At 41.9% G+C, this 20,894-nt stretch overlaps 1 protein-coding gene across 2 annotated transcripts in view; it reads left to right on the top strand.

The window, feature by feature from the left end:
* DPYSL3 (dihydropyrimidinase like 3) overlaps window positions 1–20,894 on the top strand; it is a gene marked incomplete at its 5' end in the record, with an annotated part of 103,955 nt that overhangs the window by 70,701 nt on the left and 12,360 nt on the right. For both annotated transcript variants that reach the window (XM_080920275.1, XM_080920276.1), the window contains 7 exons: window positions 1,396–1,484; window positions 3,442–3,626; window positions 6,176–6,340; window positions 9,748–9,809; window positions 10,612–10,692; window positions 17,458–17,526; window positions 20,257–20,377. In XM_080920275.1, the coding sequence (XP_080776401.1) occupies window positions 1,396–1,484; window positions 3,442–3,626; window positions 6,176–6,340; window positions 9,748–9,809; window positions 10,612–10,692; window positions 17,458–17,526; window positions 20,257–20,377 (772 nt within the window). The remainder of the gene's footprint in view (window positions 1–1,395; window positions 1,485–3,441; window positions 3,627–6,175; window positions 6,341–9,747; window positions 9,810–10,611; window positions 10,693–17,457; window positions 17,527–20,256; window positions 20,378–20,894) is intronic.

The following is a 20,894-nucleotide window of genomic DNA, read 5'->3' as shown; positions in this document are numbered from 1 at the left end:
CAGTGTGAGTAGCCACCCTGCCTCCCTAACCTTATCTCTTTCTGCTCAACTCAAATTCGAAGCTTTTGCAAGTTTACTTTCCTCAGCTTTTCAAGAAAACAAGTATTTCCTCTACCTTGAGACCTCAATACATCTTGTCCTTTCTGTAAAATTTTGGAGTTGCCACCCCATGTAGATTTCTTTCTCCTTACTAGACCCTTCATAGTTTGTATCCTATGACACTGAATCCAATTCTGAATTGTTTTATATCATTTCTTTATTACTCAACTCCCCCTTTATGTTCCATGAAGAAAATAACCTCCTGAGTCTTTCATACAACTCCACATTCCTCATCTATACAATAATAAATAATTATTTGCTGAATCAGTGGCTGGCCAGTGGCCAGATGGCTGGAAGAACAGAGAGATGGATAGATAGATGAACAGATGGATGAATGAATGAGTGAATGAAGTGAAGGTCTGTAAGTTGAACTCTTCATCAAATCCAATCAAATGGTATTCTTCATCCATGCCATAGCTGTGTTCAGCCAGTCTTCTGGGAATATTTTCCTAGTTCATGGTTCCACAAAGGCACAGCTCATAACCTTGTAATGATCTCCATTTAGTGCAATCTGTGATCTGTACTACTGCCATTGATTTACTTTCCTCTGACATATAGAATGTGTGTGTATGTGTATGTGTGTGTGTGTGTGTGTGTATGTGTGTGTGTGTGTGTGTGTGTGTGTGTATTTTCTGACCAAGTATAGAGCATATTTTCATTATTCCACATTAGATCACTCTTAAACTTTCTCTAAGTTGCAGGTTATTTTTAAAACATTTATTTTTTCATGATTAAAGCAATAAGAAAGTGTATTTGTATTCGTTCATAGTCAAAGTGCATCGCATAATTGTATAAAATGTTCTTATGAAATTCAATACCACATATCATAAATATTAAAAAGGAAAATGCACTAAGAGGATTGTGAAATACTGACTATAGTGAAGCAAATATAAATCATACTTTCTACCTCCCTCCCAAGTTAAATAGCTACAATAATTTTTTGTCTTTTTTCAACAATGATTCTCTTATAATTTACAACTTCCTCAGTTAACAAAACTGTGATGTAATTAACATTAGCCGAGTGTCTCATTAGGACAATTTAGGTAATGTAAATATTACTAAAGCCTATGACAATGACAGCTTGCAGATACAGAAAGTGAAACACTGGGTTAGTTTGAATTAGAACTGGATCCCAGAAAATACAGCCCATTCAAATGTGCAATGCACTGAGCACACAGAGGTCATTTACCAAGGGTGTCCCTCCTAGATGTCTCCAAGGCTAAGTTGGGATGACCTTAGCAACATACTCTTCTTTGAGGTACTGTGATAATGACTCATGTCTTCCTTCTTTTCTAGAGTGACCGTCTCCTAATCAAGGGAGGGAGAATCGTCAATGATGATCAGTCCTTTTATGCTGATATTTACATGGAGGATGGCTTAATAAAGTATGTACTTGAAACCTACTTTTCTACTTCCTTTCTGCTGAGGAAGAAGCTTCTGTTTCATAAAGTGAAAATTCTGAACTGTTAAAAAGAATAGATTCTGAGAATCCCTTTGTTTAAACTGTACTAAAAGGGAATGCCATGGGTCATAGACAATTGGATGATGTGAGTGATAGCATCCTCATTTTCCAAATACACTCATTGTGAATCTACAATTTCTTGGTGGAATAATTTGCAAGTGAAGAAGCATCAGTAGTTAATGCTTATGTAACAGTTTTTTTTTAATTGTGTATTTCAAAAGAGAATTTGATCAATATGGTATTATATCATGAACAGAAAGCTACACCATCACATTAATAATCTGTTGTATATGTATAGAGTACCCAACTCATCCTGTTAGCAGGGCTACTTGCTAATGGCAAAGCATTTGTGTAAGGTGGTGCACACTTGCTTTGTCACATTTTACAGTGGCCATTGCATGCTCAAGTCAGCATTCCTCAGTCCTTGAGACCTTACAGTCTTTTAAAAGACCAGAGGATCCAGCATTATCAAGTAATATTAATACAAAGAACCAAATATCAGGCTAGATGAAATTTAGATGAAGCAATCCTTCATTGCAATAGCTGATGTTTATAGATCCCTAATATGCTTAATAATATTATGTGGGCTTACAAGGGATTAACTTTTAATATACACAACCCTACTAAGGAATTACCACATTTTACAACCAAAATAATTGGGGCATGGTGAGATTAAATAATATGTTGGCCATGGTTAGTAACTGGCAGAGCCAAGACTGTGAATCCTGATAGCCTCTATCTGGAGCACACCTATACAGGTTAGTCATGGTTACCATCAGAAAAAATGATTACATGAGGACATAGAAGCTGAGATGTTAGAGATCACTGTATTCTTGCTGTGTGCCTTAGAGAAGAGGATGAGGCATGTCTGCTTCAGATACGATATTACACTAGTTATAAAAATGAGTGGAAATGTATCCAAATGTATATAAACACACCCCTCATGGGTCCATCAGTTCTTTATCCTCCTGGTTCTCAATTTCTCCTGGAGGAAAAAACTAAGAAAAATGACCTCAGGACTGGGCAGTATCTGGACTAAAGTAGAGTTATAGTCAGAGGCTGCATTTTCCCCCACAGTGTGTTTTGAATTGTGGTGACCCTGGAATGGCCCCATGGTGATGCGGTGAAGCTGAACTCTTAGACATGTCAGGAACACATTAGCTATGAACCTATAGTTTTCTGGTCAGTGGTGGACTTTTTACTATCCCAAGAGAATTTTTGGGGCTATGTACAAAAGGGAAAGTATTTACACCACAAATAGTGGGGCATTCATATGCCCAAAGCAGCAGGAATTATTTAGTGTTAGTATAAATTGTGAATCCTAGGTATACTATGTGGACAAGGTTGACCAGATGCCTAAATCAAAGCTTAAAAATTATAGATTAAAAAACCAGGCAATTATGAGGGAATAGTGGAATAAGAAAAAGAAACCTGAAGTGGGTGGTGACTCAAGCCTTTGATTAGGGCACAGAGAACCTGCTTAGAAGATGACTTAGTCCCTGTACCTGTTTTTGTACTGAGTTATCTTTTGTTGCTCCTCACAGTCATTTGTTTCACACTCCTCACAGCTTTTCCCAGTGTCATCTCACAACAGTAGAGGGAAAAAAGAGTGAGAGAAATAATGAACATAGTTATACAAAAATATTAGTCACATGCTGTGTTCCAGACATTGGCAATCTATAGAAATCAGTACAAAACCATAACACACAGCCCCTTGAAGATGTCATTGTGTCAGTAGTTTTGTATACACAGCTATCTGTCTTTGTTTTAAGGCTGAAGAGCTTGTGACTTTGAACATCCCAATGTCTAAAATCCTTATGTCCTATGTTTGTCTTGAGAGTTGCTCCATTTAATTGCCAGTTGTCCCACTGTCTCACCAGGCAAATTGGAGACAATCTGATTGTCCCCGGAGGTGTGAAGACCATCGAGGCCAATGGGAAGATGGTGATCCCTGGAGGCATTGATGTCCATACCCACTTCCAGATGCCTTACAAGGGAATGACCACAGTGGATGATTTCTTCCAAGGAACAAAGGCTGCCTTAGCAGGAGGCACCACCATGATCAGTAAGTTCTCACCTGCTTCCCAGCCCTGTATGTTTGACAAAGGTGTTAAACACCTACCCCCCAAAAAATACTGAAACCAGACACACTTCTCTCATTTTGGTTCACCAAATCTATGTCCCTGGACATAGGAAAAAAAGGAAAGCTGCCAACTTCCTGTAATTACACAAGAGGTCCATGAGCTTATTGACCCTGAAAACAACCAAGAGAAAGATTCGTCTGAAAGGATGATCACTGAGACTGAGAGTTGGTAGGAGATTAGTGGGCTCTGGTGGATTTAGTGCTATTGGGTCTTTGCCATAGTTTGACCAGCTTGTATCTTTAAGATTAGGAATGCTGTGAGCAGCTTCCTTTATTTTTTCTTTTGTTTTGCTTCTGGTAATTACTAATTCCAGAGAAACTTGGAAAATTGCATGTTATTGCAGTACAGGACTGATAGTATTTCAGGCAGTTCTTCGTGTTCCAAGGAATCTCAATGAATTGGGTACTGGCCCAGAGCTAGCCTCAAACTTGGGAGATAGAGCACTATTTATTTATTTAACAGCCTATTCCTCTACTCACAGGCACAGAGCAGTCTGAGCCAGAATTACAGTTTGTCTTGACCTTCCTTTTGACAGAACCACTAGCTGGGTTCAACTTTAGCAAGGCCATAAAAGGTGCCTTTTCCCCCAACAGATAGGAGGAAAGCAGCTGACTTCTCAGCAGCTGTCTGCCCAGGAAGGCCCTAGTGTCCTTGAAGACATCAGTACTGTAGCTCGATGCATCATAGTTTCCGATCAGAGCACTTGGGCTCTGTTGACAGAGGAAATGCATGGTCTTCCTTTGGTTTGGCTGGCTGCCATCTAGACCAGGAATTGGGCCTGTTCTGCATGCTTGTAAAGTCCCTTCTATTTGGTCTTCTACATTAGTGAAGGAGCAGAGGGCTGATGAGAGGTTTAGGTGAAGAATAAAGCTTACAAGGAGCTACAGGTACATTCTTGCCCTTCATTGATAACTTAGAAAGATAGATGTGCATAAAGCAAAAAGGATCCACATCACCCTACTTTTCTGTTAGAGTTTGCTACTAGGCAGTTTGTGATTTAACAGTAGTGTCCTAGTATCTGGGCCATATTTAAAGCTCCGATTTCTCACTAAGAGGTAGATGATGTATGTCTCTCCAGTCAGTCATTGGCTTATATTCTACTACAGACTTTTTAAGACAGGTGTCTCTCATCACTCTGTGAAAGTGTCTCTAGGTTCTTAACAAAACTGCTCAATTTATTTCAACTTCACTCACTTCTGATTTTTCATTTATATAAATTCATCAACGTGTGCTCTAGAAATTAAATGCTGCTGACAGCTACAACTTATTTTCCAAAGTTCAAGGCTGAGGCATGCAAATAAATTGAGTCAGATCTGGAAGATATCCAGATTGTTGATACATATATCAGAGATATGTTGATACATATCTCCAGAAAGCTGAACTAGTTTCACACTTTACCTCAGCAACCTGAAGGGTCATGGGTGAGAGTGGAGCTTTTACCTAATCCTAATTATAACAGCCATAACTATTATTTTTAAATATACAAATATAATTTTATTTAGTATAATTGATCTTAAGGTTGGAATGGTGTGTTTTGTTTTGTTTTGTTTTGAAATAGGGTCTTGCTATGTAGGCTTGGCTGGTTTTGAGCTTCAGTGAGCCTCTCAAGTGTTGGGATTACTACCATGCTCTATTACTGTTTTAACTTTTTTTTTTAACTTATTCACTTTTCACCCTATCACGGTCCCCCTCCCCCTGTCATTCTCCTCCAACAATCCTTCCAGTGGAGTGATAGGGACACCAACCCACCCACCAAACTCTAGACTCCAAATCTATTCTGTCTACAGGAAATACTGGGAATGGGGATGGAGCAGAGACTGGGGGAAAGGTCAGCCAGTAATGGGCCTAAGTTAAGACCCATCCCATGGGCAAGCACCAATCTCTGACACTATTAATGATATGCCTGAGACAGGAGACTAACATGGTTGTCCTCTGAGAGGCTCTAACCAGTAGCCGACTCAAACAGACTCAGATATACCTAAAATTACTTAAAACTATGTATCACCCATGGTTGCAGAGAAAAGTGGGTTTGAATTCAGAGAACCTGATTGTTGTTAGCAAGTTCATGGACTTTGGTTACTCATGCCTGCTATACATCTAGAACTTCTTCTATCCAAGGAAGAGAACACAACTTTGGTCATTAATAATGACTCAGAGCCAGTAGTCACAACAATAAAATAGCAGGTAGTCATGAGGAGCTAATACTTCCTGAATACTTAGTATGTGCCAGGTATCAGTGAGGCACCTTATATATGCATTTTTCACTTAGTCACATGGCAAACTCAGATGGAAAATACTATGATAATACGAGCCCCATCTAATTAACACCATGTTTAAGAAGAGAAAACTAAGGCTTTGGAAAGCTAGTAAGTTGTTCCAAGTCCCAGAGTTAGGGAAGCCGAAGGAGCAGGAGTGCGGCCAGGGAGACCAGGCAGTTTCTGAGTCACCCATCTTGCCCTCTGTCTTTCAGTTGACCATGTGGTACCCGAACCTGAGTCTAGCCTGACTGAGGCCTATGAAAAGTGGCGTGAGTGGGCTGACGGGAAGAGCTGCTGTGACTACGCATTGCATGTGGACATCACCCACTGGAATGACAGTGTCAAGCAGGAGGTGCAGAACCTCAGCAAGGAAAAAGGTGAGCCAAAGCAAGCTCTCCAGCCCCATCTCTTTGCTGCCTTGTCTGTGTTTCCCATAGTATCCCACTCACGTGAGTTAGTCCTCTAGTTTAAAGTCCGGTACTTTTACCCTGAGGGCTGTGTGAGGGGCTTTTACTTTTTTCCCCCAGGCATGTTTTGTTTATGCAACTTTACTTTTTGTAGGCTCTTCATGGGATAAATATTGTTAGTCACTTTGCAGCTAGAAAAGAAGAATGTCAGAATAACTGCCTGGGGTGACATTTACTAGGCAATAGATCAATAGAAAAGATGATGCTTTTTTACCTGCATTGGTATCTTAGGTATTTTATTGCTGCGATTAAACACCAAGACAAAAAGCAACTGGAGGAGGAAAGGGTTTATTCCATGTTAGAGCTGGTAGCTCATTACTGAAGGGAGTCAGGACATGAACTCAAGCAGAACAGGAAGCTGGAGGTAGGAATTGAAGTACAGAGCTTGAAGTACTTTTTACTGCTTGCCCCTCATGGTTTGCTTAGTCTGCTTCTTACAGCATCTAAGACTATCATTCCAGGGATGACTCTGTCCACAGTGAACTAGATTTTCCCACATCAACCATCAGTCCAGAGAATGTAGTACAGAGTTGCTCACAGGTAGAAACAATTTCTCTGTTGGAGTTCCCTTTTCCAAAATGACTCAAGCTTGAACCAAGCTGACATAAAACTAACTATCATGATGCATTAATACCAGTTTTACAAAGGAAAAAACTGAGGCAAGGCCCTCCCTGAGGTCACATTCCTAACAAATCTGAGAGCAAAGGTTTCTAATCTCAATTGATTTTGTAAGACCAAAATGTTAATATTGTATAGTAATGACACATCCTTAAGAAAGTCTAAGACATGCCAGGAGCAAGGTTAGATTGATTCTACTGTTATTAGTGGAAAGTGCAGTGTACTTGGCAGGGCGCCTCTCATTGCATTGATGATTTTGGTTCCATTATCATCTTAAATACCTCTGGTCTCGATCTTCTTCTGTTCTGGTCATCATCAGATACTTTACACCCACAGGAACACACATGCTTATGCAAATGTGTGCCCTGTGCTCAGCTTTGTAAGGTGATTAAAGATATCAGAGATGGATAAGCAACAGCATCTGCTGTAGGTCCAGTGGAAAGGAAAGCAGCTGAGGAAAGGCAGCAGACCAGATGCTTCAAAGAACAAGACCTGTCTGGCCACTGTACAAAAACTTCAGGGAAACATCATGTGTCTGTGTTGGACAGGAGAGGATGCTCCCTCAGAGGATGCCTTTCCTTTCTATCCCTAAAACACACAATTAACCCCACCCTCCCCCTCCATTTCCTGTCACTCAGAGCATCTTAATTGCAGTAGAAAATTCAGTGGCTTTAAGGGGAACACCGAACCTGGGTCACTCTAAGAATGACTTGGAGGCTTTTGGAAATGAGAATACTGTGGAAAACTGCCCTGAGCTGACCTGTGCTGAGTAGGGACATTCTTGAACTATAATCCACTTTTGGCTGGGGAGACTGCGGGTGAAACTGACCCTAATGGTTAAACCAAAATTATTTTCCTTTCCTCAAAATGATTTTCTGTTCCACCATCCCACCTACTTATTTATTTTGGGTGAAAATCAAATAGATCTTTTCCTGTAATGCTGATGACTTAGGTATGAAAGTACAAGGCACAGATTCAAGGCACAAATTGTTGCACACTCTGTTAATTCACTGAAGTCAGATTATATATATATATATATATATATATATATATATATATATATATATATAGTTTTTACATTTGAAATGTAGATAATGCTGTGTGAATGAATCATTCTTCAAACCGAGTGTCTCAGTCAATGTTCTTTTGCTGTGGAGACACCATGACCACAGCAACTCTTATAAAAATGAAACATTTTGTTGAGGCTAGCTTACAGTTTAAGAGGCTTATTCCCTTATTACCCCACTGGGAAGTATGGCATCACACAGAAAGAGCTGAGAGTTAGATGTTTGGATCAGTAGGTAGCTGGAAGAGAGAAAGACACTGAGTCTTGCTTGAGCATTTGAAACTCCAAACCCCACCCCCAGTGACAAATCTCCTTCAACTCCTACACTACACCTAAATCTCTGTCAAGTATTGTCACTACCTAATCACTACTTAAGTAACCGAGCCTATGGGGGATTCCTATCCAAACAACCACACTGAGTATATAGTCTGCACCCTCTTATTATAAACGTCATGGTATTTTTAGATGAAAAACTAGATTATTTTTTCTTTCTGAGGCAGGGTTTCTCTGTGCAGCCTTGGCTATCCTAGACCTTGCTCTCTAGAACAGGCTGACCTTGAACCCGCAGGTTGTTGACTTCTGAGTGCTGGGATTAAAATCATGGGCCGTCAACTCCGGCTTATTCTTTAAAAAACTTGTAGTGAATGGAGGGAAAATGGTATACTTAGAAACATGTGCATGTATGCTATGTATGTATGAGTGCATGTGTACATATGCTGGACATGTGTGTATTCAAAAGTATAGGTCCCATGATAGGAAATATACATCATATAAATACATACCTTCTACAACTTAGAAACAGATTCTTAGGGAAGATATAGGACTTTCAGGGATTTGGCTTTTATTTTATTTTGATACAAAGCCTTACTGGGTAGCTCGGTACTTTTTATGTAGCCCAGCCTACTGGCAAAACTCACTGGGTGCACCAAGGGATAGAAAGAAAAATTTATAGCAATCTTCCTGCCTCAGCCTGCCAGTAGTAGGATTAGAAGCTTGCTTCATCACCAGGCCTGTCCCAGAAGGAGGTTTTATGGTTAGTTTTATTGCCCTCTTACTCCTCTTAGGTACATCAGCCTTCAGCTTAGTATATAACAGTCATTCACCAAACAGTGAAATAAACCCACTCAATAAAGACCAAATACCTCACAGGAACTAAAAGTCTTTAAAGCATTGGTTCTTTTGATGGTGAACTACTTCCTTATGAGGTGGGAGTTAGTATCCAATTTACAGGGGGAGAAAACAGAAGCCCAGAACGTAAGCATTCCCGGGTGATTGTGATGCACTGGTACATGCAGGTGCTACAACCCCTAGGGTCTATGCACAGGTGGCATGTTAATACAACTTCTATGTAACTGCTTCCTCAAACAATATCAAGGTTTCTGATCTTCTAAATTCTGCATTGCTGGGAACTGGGGTTAGCAAAAGATGCAGAAGGGGACACCAGGACACTACTTATACACTATGGATTTGACAGGACTAGAAAGCGCATGACAAGATCAAAGCATTCCAAATGTCTTCACTTGGACTGGTACCTGAGCCGTGTGCTCAGGGCCTGTGTCTGACATGAGAAAGTGGTGGTGATAATTCATATTGTCTATTTCCTGACTCTTCTTTTCCTTTTCTTGTCTGGCAGGGGTTAACTCCTTCATGGTTTACATGGCCTACAAGGATTTATATCAAGTGTCCAACACAGAGGTAACAACCCATTTGGCTGGGTGGTTTGGGTGGTCTGCATGGTTTTCCTATGGTTGCTGATGGCCTTGGCCATTGGAACATGAACCATTGTAGCTACTGTGGGAGGCCACAGTACTAGGTTGTATATTGAAGCCATTGTAGTCCATACTACATTATAAAGAAGGCTATGGGTTGGATGTCTATGGCAAAGCAGAGAGGTGCTTGAATTTCTGCTGCCAACAGTTGTAAAGTTTAAGGGAAAGCTGTTGTATCCAAACCTCTCATAAGCCTGGTGAAAAGGTAGAGTTCTCTGCCTTGCACAATCAGGTGGGCTTCCTCCCAGTTGTACCAGCTTGGCTGTCATTTTTGTATCAATTTGCCTTTTCCTAGGAAATCATGGATGTGCATGAGTTTTGATAGATCTGAAACCATCATGAGAAATGCAAGAAATTAGAACTCTTAACTTCTTGGTGGTGGAGGTGGGTGGGGAAGGGTGATGTTTGTCTTGAGAGTCTCAGAGTAAGAGTTTGCATCTGTGCATTAGCTTTGACTAGGCTATTGGGGAAGGGGTTTTAAAGAATTCTGATACCATGCCTAAGCTCAATGGAAAATTACTCCATTAGATCTGGGTGCCCAAGAGAAGGCTTCTTAGATGTTGGTCCAGACTGTATGTAAGTCCTGAGACAAAACCTCCTAAAATGTCTACATTCCTGTCTGTTTTAAGACAGTTTCTGAGTTTCACTTCTGGTTTTAGTAACTGGCCTTTATATTTATATATAATATCTTCTAAAGGAGGCTGTGATTCTGTTCATTTCTGTTTTAGCTCTATGATATCTTCACCTGCCTGGGGGAGCTGGGTGCCATTGCTCAAGTTCATGCTGAGAATGGAGATATCATTGCCCAGGTAACCACATGGAGGGAGCATTCTGTGTGAGGATGGGTCTGCATCCCATCCATTTCCTCTCTTCAGCATGACTTGAATTCTCTAGCTGTTTATGACTCTACCATAAGCACATTGCTAAAGACAAAACCCATGCTCAAAAAGTGTACAGCACTGGGTTCACACTCTAATCCCAACACTGGGTCTGCAGAGAAAGGAGGGTCATCAAATGCTCAAAGCCATTAGGTGTGACAGCAAGCCGTTTATTCTTGGCTGTAAGCAGTCTATCTCAGCTCTTAAAGAACTAATCTTCAGCCAGGCAGTGGTGGCAAGTGCCTTTAATCCCAGCACACTTGAGGCAGAGGCAGTAGGTTCTCTGAATTCAAGGTTAGCCTGACCTACAAATTCAGTTTAAGGACATCCAGAACTACACAGGAAAAAAAACTGTCTGAAAATCAAAACAAAACACAAAAACAAGTCTTCATTTTCAAGATCAGATAGTGCTGAATCCATTAATCCCAGCACTAAGGAGGAGGAAGAAAGGCAGGTACTGTGAGTTTCAGGATGAACAAAGCTACATAGTGAAACCCTGTTTCAGAAAAACAAAACCCAACCAAAAAAAAAAAAAAAAAAAAAAAAAAAAAAGAATCTTCAGATTAATGTCACCATAAATCTTGTTCCTAAACATTTAGCTTTTGTTTATATATAGTTTACCTGATGTCTTCTTCTCCACTTGTTTTTAATTTTAAGGCAGCAACTTCAACTTAGATATTTTAGTTGTGACGATAAGAATGTCTGAAAGTGACTTACTAAGTCTTCTGTCCCTAAAAGAGTTTACGACTAGAAACTTTTGACTAGAGTAAAGAGAAGGGAGTGACTGTGGTTTTGGTTGTCCTTTGGTTGCATCTGGAATCAACAAAAACAAATTCCTGAGCAAGTCCATGCACAGCTGTCTTCCTCTCTCCCTCTCCCCCCTCCCTTACCTCTACCTCTTCTCCCCACTCCATACCCCTTCTGAGACAGCATCGTACTAACTAGCTCTGGGATCTGGAACTTTCTATATATGCTAAACTGGCTCCCATGGAACTCAAGAGATCTCCTTGCCTCTACCTCTGGAATGCACGGATTAAAGGTGTGTAGGACTCACTGCGATGCCCAGATACCCAGGATATGTTCAGATCTTCTGACACGAGACCCTCCCTAAATGTGGACGTGACTGATACGACACCCTCCCTAAATATCGGAGGCACCTTTTGTTCACAAACTGGGATAAAAGGACGCGGCAGGGGAGAAGGAAACGTTGCTTTGCCCTGCTGTCCGGTGCTCGTCATTGAAAGTAGGACCAAGTTCTTTGAGATTTCAACAAAGACCCACAGTGAGATTCCTTTTAGCTTTCGGCACCAGATTGAGACTGTAGAGAAATCGAGCTTCGTGCACTGAGTAACTCCGGGAACGCTGACTGTTGGACTAGGCTGTGAATTCAAGGCTACTTCTACAGCATTCAAGACCTGGTATTCGAGTGCTGTAGCTCTGCGCTCAATTTCTACAACATGGAGCAGCCTGAGATTGAGGTGGAAATCGAGGATGACCAAAAGGTAAGAGCTACATAATAGAACAGCGTTTTCTGTAAATGTGTTCTAGGCTTCATGAACAAACCTAACAGGGCCTCCTTATCCAACAGGGTGATATGAACCTCGTGCTCAACTTGAACGACCTCAGTTGTGGCCCCACCTTTTCCAGCCAAGAGAGCCATCAAAGTCCGAGACGGCTACAGTTGGAGGGATGGGAGACCTTAGATGCCAGAGTTCTACAACCACAGCCGCCACCTCAGCTCTGGCTATGGCCGCAGCCGAAACCGCAGCCCGAGCTGCAGCCCCAGCCTCAGCAACGGCGCACACGACCACGGATCCGCAGAGGTCTCACACCCTGGCAACTGAGCAAACTGGAGAAAGTTTTTCAAGAAGTTCAATACCCTGATGTGATGACGAAGAAGAACCTTGCCAGGGAACTGTATTTGGGAGAATCTGAAGTGCGCCGTTGGTTTAAAATGAAAAGAGCCAAGTGTAAGAAAAATCAGAGACTACAAATGCTCAACCGTACCCGTGATGGTACCCTCAATACCTTTCACTAAAGTTTTTGGAGAAGCCCTGGAGTGCCATCTTAGTCCAGGAGCAACCTAACCCCTTTCAGCAATGAAGATCTGAGTGTTAAGAAAGAGAAACAAGTTAGTTCAAGGCCAGTCATAGCTACAAAGGGAGACCTTAACTGCGAAAAAGACAACTGTGAAATAAACTCTGGAATCTCCCAGTCTGGTGAAGAGAAACAACAAAGGAACAAACAAGCGAAAACCAGAAACTACAACAAAAGGCAGAGTAAGTCATAGAGCTGGAGGCAGATGAGGAGAGAACTAGGCAGTCTAGGGAAACTAGACTGTGACCCAAAGCTATGAGACATTCTCTGTCTGTCCTAAGGCAGCATTTCCTGAAAGCCAGAAATATCTGGTCCAGGACTGAAGATCTCAGAGCCTTCATGATAATGAGGTGTTGTGGGTAATCCACTGGCTTCCTAGAAACCATACTGAGTAACTTGCTGCAAGCAAGAGCTCCAAGGCCCACACTGTTGTCTGCAGGAGTCGAGGAAGTGAAGCCATTCCCTACCCTTTTCCTGCATTTCTTAGTGGGTGGATGCCTCCCAAATGTATGTGCCACTACACCTGGCTGACTTAGAACCTTTACACTGTCATTATCATGCCTATTTTAAATAAAATAAGTAAATATAGCTTGGTTTCTCTGTGCAGTTATTGGGGACTAACATATGGCTAAAAACAAACTTAGACTGCAAATTAATTCACTGTTTACATGTATGAATAACTCTGGGAGGGGGGACTGGGAAAGGGGTAGCATTTGGGTTGTAAATAAATAATTAAAAAAAATTCATTTTCAGGCTCAACAGAACGTTATCACTGTCTTAAAGATTGTCATTAATAAGCAGTAGAACCAAATTCAGTTCTTAAAATGATATGACCCGTAGGCTCCTTTACTCAGAGACAATGTATCTGGGACTCTTCATGTGCCTTAATACAGGGCTCCAGCTGTTATGATTTCAGAGATTCAGCAGTATTTTGAGAGCGGAGGAGGTGAGCTAAGTATGCAATTCCCTCTGACTTGTGGTCTAGAAAGCTCATTGGTGTAGTGATGTGCTTTCTTCTCATGTCTTCCCCACACCTAAACTTAATGAAATCTTTTCACACAGACGGTCCGGTTTGCCTTGCTTTCAGGGGACGGACCCATGGGCATTAGAACTATCACCCCTCCCCTTTTTCATGTGTTCTGTTCTCCATAAGGAGAAAGAATTGGGGGCATTTTTCCATTTGGATGAGCTTCTAGTGTGTATTTATTAGATTCAGCTTGAGCTGAACGTTATATCACGTCATCTAAATGAAGGCAGCTGCTATCCTCAGAGCTTTCCTTCTATGCTTCCACAAAAGTAAGAGCAAAATGAAATCTCCTTTGGGTACAAACAAGGACAATTTTCGAATCTTGCCAAGCGAGGCTGAGCTTTCTTAGATGACACACTGAGTAATGTCCTTCAACCCTCAGAGAAATGTATCTCCTACTCCTCATTAAAGAAGCTTCCCTTTGCAGTAGACAGAGACAGTCACCAGAAACAGTACCGGGTCAAACAGAGAGGAGTACCGCCTCAGCGGACATGCCTACAACACAGATCCTCTAACACTCAAGGGCCATTAGAGGAATCAGAAAGGCTGTTAGAACCACAGGACTAGGAAGTTAGCTGTGAGATTGTGTCTCCTAGATTCTTCTCCCATGTTATCACTACCTTATGGCTGTCAAGACAGGACCCAAGCAAGAACACTAATAGATATGATAATACAGAAGAGCAAAATCTCACGGGGCCTCAATCCTAGGCAAAGAAATACAGGCAGCAAATGACTGTTCATAAAAGCAGAATTAGCCTCTACCATGATGAGTTCCTAACTGGTTATCTAATACAAATCAGTTAGCACTGAAATTATGTGCATACAAGACCCTCCAAAAAGACAAAAACAGATTGATTATATGTTTCTGCAACTATATGTATGTAGCAATTATAATTTTTAAAAAGGCCAACAGGACATGCTTTTGAGAGGGAGTGAGGCATGGGTATATGGGAGGGATTGGAAGAAAGGGGAAAAGGAAAGTGATGTGATCATATTTGATTTAAAATAAAAAAAAGTCAAAAAGAAACATATTTACTCTGTATCTACTATGTTCCAAGCAAGCAAAGGTCGTTTCCTCATTGGAGCAAGCCACAGCTGTGCTGTGCCCAGAATGGTGATGTCATTATTGCTGTGATGTTCTTGTGGAAGCAGTGAGTTAAGAGTTTGACCTTGATAAACTGGCTTCATCCTAGGTTAACACATGTGACCAGAAGGCAGTTTATATAAGGCAGGAGATACTGAATTGTAAATCTTAACCTTTATTTGCCTTATCAGGGGGGACTCTTACTGGAGTTTGGAAGAAAATATGTCTAGAATTCAATCAATGAGAATGCCCAAAAGACAAAATGGAGGTGGTTCACTAGAAAACTCAGCCTCTTAGAGAATTTTTCTTAGTATGTGATGCAGTACGTTCTGCAGGCTTTCTTCTGTGTGTTTCCCAGCTCCCCCGCCCCTACATCCCCACTCTTAATTGTTTTTGTTTGTTTTTCTGAGACAGGGTTTCTCTGTACAGCCCTAGCTTTTCTGGAACTCAACCTACAGACCAGAGTGGCCTTGAACTCAGATACCTGCCTGCCTCTACCTCCCAAGTGCTGGGCACTTGGTTTTCTGTTGGCTGATTTAATTGTCTGGAACAATTTAGCCCACTTTAAGTTAATCCAGAGACACATACAGAAGTATGCTTTACCAATCTAGTATTCTAGGTGATCACAAATTCATTCAAGTTGTAGGTTGGATGTTAGGACTGAGGTAACTGTTATTTGTCTGGTCTTGCATTTTGTGCTATGAATAATGTCATAAGGAAACTTTCTCCCATGTTGTTACTGCTGTTACTAGGATGTTCTGTGCTTTGGTGTTCTTGGATGCCAATCACAACAGAAGTCAGACTGCTTCTATAGTTAGCCACAATTTAAGTATGGACCTGAGCCAACCACCCAGCAACATTTCCTGCACCTGTGTATGAGCTTTTATGAGATTTGCTTTTATAAGCTGCCCCTCGGATGGAGCTCAAGACAAGAGAGATACCTGCACCTCTGTAGAATAAGACTTCCATTTTGGGTAGGGGGGTCAAATAAAGTTTAAGTTCCCAAGACCTCCCTGGGAACTGATATCTCACTTGGCAAAAAGAGATCTGTATTCAGGTAACTGACATCCTGGTTGGAAAGTTAAGACATGAACGTAAGACAAGTCCCATCCGGTATGACAAGTTATGACATGAATATTAGACAAGTCAAGTCCCCAGCTATAAGTCCCCAACCAAAGTGAGAAGGATAAATTTACAACAAAGACTTGTTCCTAAGGAAATCCCCTATCTCTAAATCCTGATTTGTGAAATAACTTGGCACAGATTTTTGTAGATCTCAGGCTTATCTTGACTCAAGGTCTTGACTCCCCAGCCCGACCTGAGGCCCTTAGCCATCAGTTCTGGGGAAAATGTTCAACAAACTAGCCCTGTCTGAGTGATAACAGTGTTGTATGTTTTGTGAGGTGATTCCTGGATTCCAACAGAATAACCACCAAGGTTAACAACCACCTAAAGGCACTTTCCTTAACAGCCCTCTTAATTTGCATTACCAACAACAACAACCCCCCCCCCCACACACACACAGGAGGCTTAAGAATCTTTTTATATTAACTCTACCTTATAGTTACCAGGTGAGACAGGCTTGTTTCAGCTGCCGACTCTCGCTTTTCCAGGATCTCCCAGGCCTCCAGGCAGGGATCACTGGAGCAGAAGTTCTTAGGAGATAGCCTTAATAATTTCAGGGTGCAACTGCAGACAACAGCAGCCTAGGGGTTTCTGCCACCCCTAACTGTGTTTACCAGCCATCTGCTTCTCCATAAACCTTGTTTACAGGTATAAAAAAATGGTAAGAATTAGCCACAAAGAATTAGCATGCCTTTCTGTTATACCCATAAAATAACTAGAACTCAGGCAATGTTGTCAAGAGCTGTGATTTTTTTTTTCTTGAATTCTAAATTCATTCATCTGATCCATGTATTTAAAATACACAATCTTAAAGGTGAGGTGGATATTAAACTGTGAGTTGTCAGAATTTGAAATTGTAGCTCGGACATCTGTACCTGGACTACAAGAGTCCAGGTGAATCTGAGAGAGAAGGCAGGTGACCAAATGCTGGGGGATCTGTCCCTAAACCTAAAGCCACATGGCCTTAATCCAGGTACTTAAGTCAGAGCACAGCATGGAGCTGATGTTAATACCTTTCATTAAATAGAAACAACAAAAGGAAAGATTGAGCCAGCCAGCCAGGCAGGCAAGGAGATGTTTCCAGGGAGCCAAGGGTTGGAAAGAGGTGAAGAGTTAATGAGAAAACAAGGACACTCTTATCAAACAATCTCCCTTTTAATTAAAAAAAAAAGTCCATTAACTTTTAAAGATTCAATTTTACTGTTCCAAATGCAGAATTCTTTATTTGCCCAACATATAAAATTTATTCTTCCACCCACCCCCTCCCCGAATGCATTTTAGCCCAGAGCAGGCTGATATAATTTTCCCAAGTGTTGGCTTCTGTCATCTAAGAACATTCTCCATTTTGTTTCTCTTATTTTAGGAGCAGGCACGGATGCTGGAAATGGGGATAACGGGCCCAGAAGGCCATGTTCTGAGCAGACCAGAAGAGGTGGGTTTAATGAGGGTTGCGGGGAGGGGCACACAGCGAAAAGCCAAGATGGCAGTGAGGGTTCTTTTCACCAGTGTTTTCTGGGAGACTGGTTGCCACAGTCCTAGGCTACCACTTACTTTATATTTGGAATGCTTCTGTTTGGCCCCACCTGAGTCACATCCACACACTCAAGTACAGCTGGAAGAACGTGGTTGAATCTATGATTCAATCTACCATTGTTGGGAGACTTCCCTCAGAGTCCTCTTCTGGCTAGGAAGAATAACAGAGTTGCTCATGTCTGACCTTTGTGACCTTCAAGTGGTTGCCTTACACTCCCTAGACGTTCAGTAGGCAGTGCTGTATGTCTAAGTCTTTGCTAATCACCCTGAATCCTAGAGACGTTCATATGCACATTTTAATATTGCAGTGAGTCTTGCAAAACAACTGAGGATGTGGAAAGGATGTTGATTAGACTTTTCACAGTCAATATGCCTAGTGATTCTTGTCTCTTATGTCAGCCACTGCTACTGTCTCAGGGCTCAGAACTTGGAATTAAATTGCCCACCAATCTGAGGGCAGGACTGTTCTAAACTTGAGTGATTTCAAGGCTCCCCATGTGGATGAAGCTAATCCTGCTATGGCAAACTCCACCAAAGAAGCAGAACCTAAACAAGCCTCCAAGAAATTTAAATGTAATACAGATATATGGAAAGTTTCCTATTACAATGCAGTTATGTATTTTGCAAGATTGATAATACAGTTTGTATCAGGTGTATCCAGAAGGAAAACATAGAGCATGGTTAGCTTTCTAGAAGTTGGAAGGTGACACAATCTGTACATTAATGATGGACATTTGAGTCACACACAACATTCTTGAAACAAAAAAATATGTGCCCTAGTGATTCCAGGCTTATTGTAAGAGACACTTATTCCTGACAATGCTAACTTCATGCATTACCTCAGGTGCTATTGTCAAGGTACTGGCATTGCATGGGGAAAGAACCTCAAAGTTAGAGGTCACCCATGGGCTGGTCATGTTTGAAGAACTGAAAAATCACTTAAACTTATATGGTGTTAGTGTGCCATCATGGCCAAGACTGTTTGTGAAACTAGAAATGCTGGTCTCTGGAAGGATAGGCTGGCAAGACAGATTTCTTTAGACACAGCCAGGGGATTTCACATCAGAGTCTATTTTTGTTCCTTGGTTTGTTTTTTCAACCTAGCTCCACCCCTACCACCTCAACCTTTCCCAGTTCCTTCTCCTTTTTAGTAAGAAGGTCACTTAGCTGTAAATCTCTCCAACCCTAGAAGCTCTTTTGAGTAAAGTTGAAACGTGATGTAACCTTCTAAAGATAGTCACTTTGTCAAAGTGCAGAAAACCCTTCGGTGCTGGCGCTGGGAAGGAATGGGATCAAAGGGGCCAGGGCTGAGGTCATGGGGCTGCTGAAGTGGTCAGCAGCGGTATGAAGGGGGAGTGAGCATAGGGAAAGCCAGCTCCTTTTCAGTTCAAAGCCCGTCCAGATGTAGCCTCAAGCGATGCTGTTCAGAAAGCAGAGCAATAGGCACCGAGCCTATTCTCAAGTTAAGTGCCTGGGTACTTAAAGGGCTTTACCTGCATCCCAAAGCCTTCTGGAGCATACCAGCTCAGCCAGCCCCGTTCCTCAAGCTGACTGAACCACATTCACCATGGAGTGACTGGTTTGCATTATGCAACCACTAGACATCTGTAAGCCATTTGAAGCATTTTTTTTTCTTCTAAGTATTGGTCTGTACAAGCTAACCCAGAAAGTCATTTTCATATAAAAACGAGTGGCTGCTGACTCAGTGAGGAATCACCACAGTGTCTCTACTGCAGGATGAGCTGTACTTGCTCAGGATTTGAGCAATAGCAGGCTTTACATTGACCAGAAACTGTGACCAACAATCACACTGATGGCCACTGTTTCAGGCATTTAATTTCTCAAAGGGATTAATCATTTCATCCTTACGATGACTCTGGGTATCGGGACTCTTTGGTACTACTCCCACTGAGGCAGGAAAGCCGCAAGGCTGAGAAGCTGTGAGATGTACATGAGATTACATGGCTTGTATGTAACAGAACCAGGATTCATTCTCAGTCACCCAAGAGAGTCTGAGCTCCCAGATCTCACTTGCTTAATCAAGTGTGGGAAAACTAATCAGTGCTCCTCCTGTGTTAAGTGCAGCTGGCTTAGCTGGCATATTTGAAAGCATGAACTCTACACTGGAGTAGGCTAGGAGAGCTCAGTAATGAAAACGGTAGCTGTGTTGTGAAGCCTAGGAATTATTCTAATAAGATATCCTTCATAGAATTAACACTTTACTGATCCCATAGCTGCAGGAAAAGTCTTGATGTCCTTGTGTTCCTGGTTGTCTTCACCTGGTGATGACATAACTATGCCTTTCCAGAGTCTCTGTCCTGAGATTGGGAAGCAGAGGCTTTCATGTGGTTTGGCCTTTATGCTAACTATAGGAGAGAGGTTCAAAGACAGACAGTGCCCTAGACATACCCCTGTGTCATTCTCCTCTTTTGTTGAGGGACAGAGACACAGGGAAGCCCAGGATCCAGGAAAGGAACACAGGAGGCTAATCCGAGCATTCGGGCCATATCAGAGCCTCCTGGGTGGTTCTTAGATTCCTCAAAGCACTTCATCACCACCTGTAATAGAGGCAGGAAGTAGCAAGGGTGAAGGGCTCTGTTGTACTGATTGCTGGGTCTTGTTTTTGTAGCTGGAAGCTGAGGCTGTGTTCCGTGCCATCACCATCGCCAGCCAGACCAACTGCCCCCTCTATGTCACCAAGGTCATGAGCAAGAGCGCGGCTGATCTCATCTCCCAAGCTAGGAAGAAAGGTGATTGTGAACTTCCCATGGTTCCATGCGGCTCCGCCCTTTCCTTCTGGGCTGTCCACTGTAATAGGAATGGCATCTCTTCTGTTTCTTGCTATGCACTCTAGGAAGCCCCGTCTACAACTGAAGTTCTGAGGCTTCCTCCATCTGGTATATAAGTACAAGGTGGCTCAGGAAGGTTAAGTAATTTGCCCCAAATAACAGCACAAAGTAATTTCTTCGAGACTTGGCACATCTTCCACTCTTTTCATCTGTCCTATATCAGCTTGTATTATCTGAAATTTATAGACACCCCGGGTCAATATTATGCTGAATATAGAAGTCAAAGATCCAGGTGAAAACTGCCTTAAACAAGCCATCAACAAGTAAAGTGTTGGTTGTAATTGGGACAACCAATTGTGGGTTTCAGCAGTGACAGTACTGTAACACTTTCATCCACTGATTTCTTGGTTCTCTCATCTCCCTGGTGGTTTCACAATCAGTATTAACCATGACGGGAATAGATGATACCAGAGGACAT

The sequence above is a fragment of the Micromys minutus genome (genome assembly GCF_963924665.1).
Source record: "Micromys minutus genome assembly, chromosome: 8".
NCBI classification, from domain to species: domain Eukaryota; kingdom Metazoa; phylum Chordata; class Mammalia; order Rodentia; family Muridae; genus Micromys; species Micromys minutus.
The sequence above is the reverse complement of the archived record's forward strand: the minus strand, read 5'-3'. Positions and strand labels throughout refer to the sequence as shown.